The 10,222-nt window shown below is 34.6% G+C and overlaps 1 protein-coding gene across 1 annotated transcript; it reads left to right on the forward strand.

The window, feature by feature from the left end:
• Positions 1-7,141: 7,141 nt before the first annotated feature.
• On the forward strand, positions 7,142-9,706 carry LOC113508600 (facilitated trehalose transporter Tret1-like). Its single transcript, XM_026891723.1, has 7 exons — positions 7,142-7,519; positions 7,750-7,979; positions 8,054-8,377; positions 8,456-8,588; positions 8,665-8,882; positions 8,979-9,173; positions 9,305-9,706. Exons 1-7 carry the CDS (start codon positions 7,453-7,455, stop codon positions 9,530-9,532), a joined length of 1,395 nt encoding a protein of 464 aa, XP_026747524.1. The 5' UTR covers positions 7,142-7,452; the 3' UTR covers positions 9,533-9,706.
• The last annotated feature ends 516 nt before the right edge of the window (positions 9,707-10,222 follow it).

Consider the following 10,222-nt stretch of genomic DNA (forward strand, 5'->3'; position numbering starts at 1 on the left):
AAATAAACAAAAGATCTTAAAACGTAGAAATAGAATTAAACAATAAACTGCAATGACCCCTTAAATAGTAGTATCTTCATCCTTCTGCAGTTCTCGGGGATGAGTAATGTAGTTCCGTATTACACCTATCACTTACAGCATATATCGATTTAATTAAAATTATTCAACTTACAAAAAAAACTTTGTAGCATTACTACTTAGTGTTTTAGACACTGCCATCGAAGCACCTGTCTGTCACAATTCAATCAAAGCTGGCTGTTTTATTCAAAATACATTTTAAAATAAAATGTTATTCCGAAGACGCGCGGGGATTACGACGCGCCACATTTGTGTTTATTTCAATTATTCCCTCTTTTTCCTATTAACGACATTTCTAAACGTGTTCCTTTAATCCCATCTTATACGAAACCAATTCTAATGTAAATTCTAAATTTAATCTTGTATGTGGAATGTGATTTACGGATTAGAATAATGATAATATTTGTATTTTATAGTATTTTTTTAGAGTATTTAGCTAATGAAATTATTTTTTTATTTTATTTAAACTATCAACCCAAAGCGGCGGGTTATACTTTAGGTTCACATGATTTTAATAAACTGCATTTTATTTGGCATGGGGCATGTTTTTTTTTCATGTACTCAAATTCATTCAAAATCAAGAGGAATGTTCATGACAGTATTATTAATAATTAAGTTCCATCGAAAGAAAAAAAAAAGATTTCCTTATCTGAGATAAATCGTACAATGTTAATGTAAAACCATTAAATAGAGGAAATCTATACACTGTTCAAACATAGAACAATTAATTGTAGGTCGTGCAAATATTGATATGGAAATCTTACTCCATACACTTACTGGCAAACAATCCGTTCTTCAAATATTAGCTAACGACACAGCCGTAAGAATCCCAATAGCTCGGGATACTCACGTTTATGGAACAACAGAACATAACATAATACAAGGACCGTGTCCTACCACCACCACTTAACACATTACTGTTGTATTTGTAGAAAAGAGACGCCGCTATATCCTGTGTAGTGCGCTGTCTCGTTTCTACAACCACAACCATCTTATTTTAAAAGGCAGTGGTATTGTTCCAGGCTGTAACCGCGAAGGATTCCAGTCGTGAGCCACGTACATTACTGACCTATTGTTATGATACAACTGGGTTCCGGAAGCGGTGCAGGAAGAGCGACGCTACGGAGAAAATATATTTCTCCAGTTATGGCACACAGGAGTGTTTGTTTAAAAGTTCCAACTGACGTGAAGTTGGTTTGCAAATATGTGCTCTAAAAGAGCCTTTTTAATAACTCATGCTTTTAAACTAATGGCAAATGAACTTGATGCAAGATGAATAAAACATTTTATTTACTTTTCATAATTTTTAAAATTAATTTGCTTTGCCATCGTTAAATTATATATTCTGCCTTTATTTCGAATATGTCCGTTTTCTACACATAATATTATGTCTGAAGTAAGTTTTATTTGACGTTACGTATGGTAACAAACATAATACATATTAAAATACTTCCATCACGTCGCTGCTACTGTCAAAACTACTATAAAGAAAACATACAAAATTATATAACTTGAAAAAAAAGTGATATGATGACGACCCTTCACATCATTAACCAACAAAACTAATTCATTATTTATGAATACATGAAAATATAATTTTCCATTTCGTCATGACTAGACGCCACCGGCGTCGTCAGCTGTTCGTATCCCACGGAAACTGTCAATAGAGTTAAATAGGTCATTGTAGCGGAGGGCTCGGCTCGCAACTTGTTGCGTCACTTATATCAAAATAATATCCCCTTCATATTAAAAGCGGAGTGTTTAGAATAGACCCCTTGCTCCGTTAAGGGTAAACTTCGTACGAAAATAACTCGTAGGTGGGTATTATGTACTCCGCGTCGTGTAAGCTCTTGTGCTGGTTGTATTGTTTTCTGAAAAGTATTAACGTTTGACAGTGGAAATTTCTGTCACTTTAAATAATTTTTACTCGTTCGTGGGAATTAATAGTACTACTAACTACTTTTTTGGTATGATACCATGTGTTTTAGAACTGTTATAAAACACACATAGATTATTTAAGTAATTGTTTTATATCACTTTGCATTCGCAGTAAAAATACTATAAACAACGATTGTTTGTTTCTGATTATAGCACAGCTTAGTTATCTGTGTAGCACATACGTTATACAGGGTGGGGACACTAATCGCGGGCTCTGCGGGTCCTAACGCGAGCTGTTGACCCTTCCGGCGCGGCGCGTTGTTCTAATTGCCGAGTTTTATACAGGCCGTTACATTATTGTTACGCTGCTGTGGAAATGATTGGGTCTCTGCTTTATTGTGTTGTGTTTCTGTAAGTGGTTCTATTGCCTCTCGTATCGGTGTGCGGTTTGTGTTCTTGTTTGTCATCGACACGTATTGTTGTGAAGTGTTTCTTTATGTTTTGTTGATATCCTATTGTACTTAATACTTTCTTTGATGTATTGTGGTTGCCGTACATAAAAGAATATGAGTTTTAGAATTACATTTAGTAGAAACACTTCAGCTTAAATAACGTACTTTTATCACAAAGTTTTTGCCCAGCTGTGGACTTCTTCTCCAATCTTATTATGGTATGACACCATTCATTACTTCTTCATAAAAATAAAAGCTGACACTATCTTGCTTCTTACAGTTTCAATAGTAACAAATTCATCTACATCAATCAACTACAAATCCTATTTACCTACATATCGCATGACATTTCAAGTAAATAATGATCGTTATTTGTTTCAGTTGTATACTTTGTCTGATCGCGCGATATCAAGAGCAAATAACTAGTTCAGTGCTTGTTTAACTTATTGCGCAAGTAGATTGTTAATTATAGAACCATATTATGAACTCTGAGATATGTTTGTTTACATATTTGAACGTTTTTCACATGTTGTGTAGGCTGATGCAATTGTTGCCTACCAGTTGATTTGTAGGATGATTTTTCCGCTTTAGACTACGCTAAGTGTAACCGTTGTGTGTGAGAGATTTTCAAAGCAAACACGATAAGGAATAATTAGGTTATGGTAAAAAGTAGTCTGGAGTATCGATATTTTTCCTTTCGAATGGACGAAATACAGCATGGTGTCAGAGTCTGTTGAGCCGACTGCAATTTTTTTCGGGGTATTTCCAATGGTTTCAGCAAGCATTTCTTTTTAAACGTACTCATAAATATTTAAAATAAGCATTTTTGGATTATGCAACAGGAAGTGTAAAACCATGTAAACGGTTTTGCGGGGCGTGTTATTTAGTTATTTAACGTTACATATTATAAGAGAAATAAAGACTTTTGAACTGAACTGAACTGAAGTCGACCCCAACATAGTTCGGAAAAGGCTTCGTCGATGATGATTGACGCGGAGACTCAATTTTAGGATCTTTGACTTAACAACTGTTTGAATTGTTTAGAGTTATACGAGCTAGTGCACGGTGACTTGCTCTTCTTACAATCACAGCAAATAACACTTTGGAATGTTCCTAACGACCGAACATTCGATAAACCGTTAGCATCCATGATCAGAATATTAAAATATTTAATTATAAACAATAGACGATCATAAAATTTTCGCTATTGTGAATTCGTTTTGTAATCAACACTGATCATCAGATTAGCGTTATTCGTGTATGCACTGTCCATGTCCGGTGTATAAACTATCAGATAACCACTATGTATTTTTAATAACTGTCATTCAGTTATTATGCAGTTCATTGATTGTGGTTGTGGCGGATTTTTTCTTTTCTAAATTTTATGAAGATATTGTTCAAGAATTCAATGATGACAGCTTTAATACTCACGATATAAAAAGTTCTATCAAAGATTTCTCCAAAACATTTGACGATTTCATAAAAGACTCACAAAGTTACCATTGTTTCGTGTATGCTAAGAGATCGTGTAATAAGTTAGCATTTAGGAGTGCTCGTAATGCCAACGCTAAGTTTAAATTGAAACACTCAGATATACATTAAAATAAGCATTTGTTTGAAGCAGGTAAGGCAAAAGTTTTCATTGGTATTTATTCAGTATCCCTATACAAACAATTGTTAAGTAAGTAGTCAACTTTAAATTGTTCAAGTGCTGAAATTGCATGGTAATCTTATCTCTTGTATAAACTTGGACATTCAAGCACTTTTATTCAAGAGCTAATTATTATTTTAAAAACTTTCAGTTCGTTCCTTTTCTTAAGATTCAGTCTGAGTGGCTTAAGTTTACCGAGTCGACTCTGGCTAGTCTAGTCCCTAATAAAATATGGACTTTATTATTAATTAGGTAGAAGATCATAAGGTCCATGTTTTATTACCTTTTACGTGGATTTACTGAGGCGAGAGTAAAAATAAAAGTTCCATTTTGGATCAATCACTTTAAGACAGTTGAGAAGCCATTTTGAATTGGAAATACCTACGTAACGTAACATTTACAATGAAAATATAAAAACCAATTGAATATTTCGGATACAGGATATTACTTGAAAGTTGAGTAAAAGTTGGGAAAGCCATTGTCGTTCCGGTGTCTGGGAATATTGTCGCAATGCAGTTATCAGAGACCGCGCCGCCGCCGGCCCAGCGGACTTAATCCTTATTAATTTACCCAAACTTCACAACTCCCTGTTGTGGAAAACTCGATATTATATTATACGATATTTTAGATATCTGATCAATATTCCGTTTACACTTGGTCTCGTTGGGGATTGTATTTCGGAACAAGAATATGTAACGAACTAATTTAGTAACAGTTTGTAATTGGCTTACCTACCGAAGAGTGAAGACTTCGTTTTACGGTAATATCCAAAATAGTTAAAAAACTAAATTTTTGATAAATGAATAATATTTGTTTTTTAAGATACTATCGCTAATTTATCTTACTTTTTGAAATTAGTAAACAATTATCTTAGAGATCAAACTTATTTGTTGTAAATTGAAAGAGATTCAACAAGTACGGAATTTTGTCGACTTCAGTCTTATGAATATGAAGAACTCGGTGGCTTTGAATGGGAATCTCCAAACGTACGGAGGATCTGAATAGTAGGTACCTGCGAAACGTGACGTTCATGATATCCGGCACACGTCTGCAATATGTGACTCCAGTGCCGGAAATTATGAGGGAAATCGCTGAAAGCAGGATATTGGCGGCGGCGCAGCGCCAGCTGGGCGCTCGCTGCATACTCGTGCAGCGATGGATGTTCAAATTATAATTAGTATCGAACTATTCCAAATTGCCAGGTCCTATCGACCGAATAAAATAGTAGCCGTCGAATGAACTTAATAACTCATGCTTGGTATTTTTAATAAAGTATCCACGTTATTTAAAAAAGTTCAGACTGTTTTAAACATTCATTTCATTTCCATTTTAGTATATTGAAATATGAAGATCGACGATACGAAGATTGACTCTTTGGGTGGATGCAAAAGGCGGCTGATTGGCTGTTGTGGACCTTAAAGGAGACCTATGTATTTCCAGCAATGGATCTCGATAGACTAAGTTCCTTAATTGATTCATGGATTTACCATTTGTTTGTCGTACTACTGTCTATTTTTGACTGGGTATTGACTCATACGTATTTTGACACATAATACATCTAAAAGTAACAAATATATTTATAACCAAAAAAACACCTCATTCAATAAATAAACGTAAAGACTTTCCGAAGTCACGACAGAAGATAAAAAATTGTGTCTAGTCAAATGATTCTAGATAACTTGTTTGTTTGTTGTATTTATTGCTACGATTGTAGACATAGTGGATGTCTTGTGTGACTTGTATCGGAATTTCACCTTGTAAGGTTATCTATTGTTCATACGTTTATATAGAAACTTGTAGGTCGTGCCCGACGAAGTATTTGTAGACATTAACAATTATCGAAATAGCTAATCGGTTTTTGGGAAGAGGACCAGCATTTTGCAGAATTTTCTTTTCTGGAATTCATTATGATTTTTAGCTAGTGATTTATTTACAAAGACTATAAAACCATTAAACAACACTTTTATAAAAAAACATTTATGCTTAGTCATCAATTAGAGAATAGTTTAGGTCTTATACTTTCTAATATATTAGAAGAAGAGGTACTCAATGAAAATCTAGGTAAGTATCAGACCGTTTAAATGTAAGTAAACAATATATCAAGTAAACGAATGCTAAGCCAAGATATATTAATCCTCTTCTGTAGCAAAAAGCGTTCGGCAGAAGCACTTAAGGACCATTTAATATCTCTTTAGAGGTTGCGTATACTCGAAAGTACAATGACTATTTATTTTCCTAACTTACTAACGAGATAGATGGAGAATATTTAGGAAAATTTTTAGACAACAGTAATTCACGCTTACTCAAGCAAATTTAAAAATGAAGCGGAAATTTACGAGATTTATTGATAACGATATATACCAACAGGTTTAAAGCAAATGGTCTGTTTAGTCATCACAATCACTAAAACAAACACCATCCCACAACTTTTCCAAAGTCTCAAATACCTAAAACACGTTTGTGCGTAAAAGCGTACAAACAAATCAAACATACTCTTGCATAATCTAAACAAACATATTAGTACAGAACTATTTGTTGATAACAAACATGATAAGTATCTGAAACTGAATTCATTGTGACGGCTTAGTTAGTGCAAAGAAAAACATTTTCTATTTTGGGCGAAGAACTTTATCAGTTACGTAGAGTAAATATTTGAGAAGCTTTAGGGTATTAAGGTATGATACAGGCAGTGATACTGATCTATGTCTAATAAACAGAAAGGATACTCACTAGGTCAATGCCCAAGGGCTCCTTGTGGCAACTGGCATACAAGTTAACTTGTAATGAAGAAGCATTATACTTGTAATGCACTCTGTTACATCTTTTTCATTCTCACCTATTTTTTGTTGCTTTGTAGCAAAATCTATGACAGCAGTTAAAATACCTACCTCAGGATGGAGTACGATAAAATAGTCCAAGGTTAAAAACAAATAGAGGTGAGGAACCCCAGTACTATATAGGTCCAAAGGGTTTTACTCAGCTTTTTGTTACATTACGCCAAAAAAAGCAACCTCTACAAAAACCATGTTCATTACGCCAAATTCTGAGTCGCATTGAGAAAGTTCATCAAAAGTAACTTTGAAGAATACAACAAATAGGTTTTACATATTCGAGAAATCGTCTCTTAAACTAGCAGAATCTTTGCCATTGTTACATTGAAAATTAAACAAAGAAAATTACTAATTGTTGGCGACGTAATCTTTTCTCAATTTTGACAAGTAGCAGGTGTTAATCACGTGTATGGGAAACATCTCCAAACATCACCGCTAGGGCGGCAATACTGGGAAACACATAAATACAATGATCATCTACAGTGCTTCCATTCAGTCTTATTTGTATCGCGTATGAGTAAGTGTCTGTATGAGTTGAAGAAACATAGTTTATGTCTGTAAAATGAAAGTGACAACATCTTCGGAATCCAAAGGCCATGCTAGAGTGCAATGGGCGATCACGATTTTATGTAAGTAGTAACTAATTGCATAAACACTCGGTAAATATGTTCGTATAAGGAGGGTGTGGTTGGTATGTTTGAAATTAGTTCACGTACTTTAGGATAAATTTTCAGCTATCACTCATTTTGTGAGTTTAGAAATGGACGAATGCGAGAATTATCAATCATTAGCTGACGTCACTAATGATTAGAAAAATGAAGTGCAAATATGTACATTTACACAATAAAATTAATTTCAGGTAATTTAACAAATTTTACATACGGCCTGCAGACGGGATGGATGTCCCCCATGACAAAACTGTTACAGTCAGAATATTCCCCGACTGGCAGATCACTCACAGATACCGAGATATCATGGATCGCTAGTGCACCATGTCTAGCAGCTGTGTTTGGAGTTCTCCTATTTGTTCAAATTGTGGACAGGTGTGGACGAAAACAAGGAATTTTGCTAATAATACTAATTCAAGCGGTAAGTATGATTAGCAAAGAACAAACCATCAACAAAAAATAAACTAGGTGTCTGATTTTTTTGCATATTTTCAGTTAACGTGGATCATTAAAATGCTGCCACCCTCCACGTACAGCCTGGTCGCAGCGAGAGCGGCAAGTGGCCTGGCTGGGGGAGGCTGCTTCCACGTTGTCCCCATGTATGTCAAAGAGATCGCTCAAGACAATATCAGGGGCACACTGGCATCCATATTTATATTAGCACAAAGTGCAGGAATTGTCATAATGTATGCAATGGGAGGATATTTAAATTATTACACGATATTATGGGTCGTCATCGGAATTCCTATAATGGCGTTTGGATTGTTCCTAAGAGCTCCAGAATCTCCAGCCTATTTAGTGAAAATAGGGAAGGTGGATGTAAGTTATGACTTTAAAAAAAAATATCTACTTTCGCAAAGTCAACCTATTTTAATTTTAATTCATTTGTTTCTTAAGGAGGCAGCCAGAACTCTGGCATTCTTAAGAGGAATGAACGCTGAAGACAAACAAATTCAATGCGAAATTGACATAATGAAAAAAGATGATGATTACTATAAGTCTATACCTGAAATATCAATGGTCATTATTCGTAAGTACTGCTTATAGATTCTTATTTATCGTTTTTACTTCGACTAAAATAACTAATGTACTTTAAACCATTTCAGTCAAAAACAAGGTATGGAGGAAGTCTTTTGTCATCATGCTGGTCATTATTGTGGGGCACGCGACGAATGGTGCCTTCTCCATATTGACCTATGCTGCAACTATATTATCTACATCTGGAGTTTCGATGAGTCCAGAACTGCAAGCACTCAGCATACCTATATGCATGACCGTTGGCTGCCTTATCACGTTTGTGACTATCGACAGGCTTGGCAGAAAGGTGAGCTCATGAGTGGAAGATAGGTGAAATGTGTAGAATCTGCACACGCTCATTTTCCTTCGGAATAGTAAATAATTGTTTTTTTTTAAATTACAGCCTATCTTGGTGACAACCTTTGCTACTTCAGCCTTAGGCTTTTGCTGCATAGCAACAACAGGCATTCTTCAGCAACATGGCTGGACTACTCCCGGTTGGCTGAATGTTGTGATGCTGATGTTGGTGGTCTGCAGCTATGGTTGTGGTGTATCTCCCATCCCATTTATTGCAATGTCGGAAATATTCAATTTTCAGGTATGTTTGTTTTACTATACTATGGGATATTACTTTTAAATTCATCAATTAGAATTTACGTTTTTTCGCCTGCAGTCTGTATTTAACTTAGCCCATTATTTAACCAATTTATAATCTTTCTTTGTTTTTAGATTAGAGCAAAACTAATGGGATATTTAGTGATGTTGGCATGGCTCATGTCCTTTTTCCAACTGTTATCCTTCAGTGCTGTCACAAGCAACTTTGGTGTCAATGTGAGCTTCTATATATTCACGGCAATAAACTTGATTGGAGCCGTCTTTGCTGTAATAATGCTGCCTGAAACAAATGGCAAGAGTGTTGAAGATATAGAAAGGAAACTGAAAGGAGATTACAGTTAACATAATAAAGAAGAAACTAGGTTTAAGATAATAGGTTAAGATATGGGAAGTGTTATAGAGTCAGCAAGAATTAGGAACGATTTAAAGATATTTGTGTTATACCAGTGCCTTTTCATTATGACATTTTTTTAAGTTCTACGCCAAGACATTGTGATTAAATTCTTTATTAAAAAACTTGCTGTTTTATTTAAGACTAGCTGACCCGGTAAACGTTGTTATGCCATGTACATAATATATTATGTTATATCTAGACGGCGATAGGCTGAGATGATGATGATGATGATGATATTTAAACAACAAAACTTTACTATTATGGCAGTTGAAAAAAAAATAGCGCAAGAGAGAGTACAATATTCTTAGTCTGTCTTTAGCCAATAAAAACAAACTGGGTGGTTTTAAAAACATGGCTTAGGTTTGAAAGCACGGTGTTTCTAAATTTAAGCCATGTACAGACAATGTTTGTCAAACCTGCCATTCAAGATGCTGGCTTCAATCACGTGTTTCATTTTTAGGTTGAAATATTGGAAAGGTTATATTTTTTATCATTACATTTGAGTATTTTTTTCACAAATTCAGGAGAAAAAGACTGATTTAAAATCCAAAGACAATAAATAGAAAAGAAAACAGGTTATGAGAAAGATACATAATGTTAAAAAAAAAACCAAATTATTTTTGAATATTATGTCTATT

This window comes from Trichoplusia ni, chromosome 2 (genome assembly GCF_003590095.1).
Source record: "Trichoplusia ni isolate ovarian cell line Hi5 chromosome 2, tn1, whole genome shotgun sequence".
Lineage (NCBI taxonomy): Eukaryota > Metazoa > Arthropoda > Insecta > Lepidoptera > Noctuidae > Trichoplusia > Trichoplusia ni.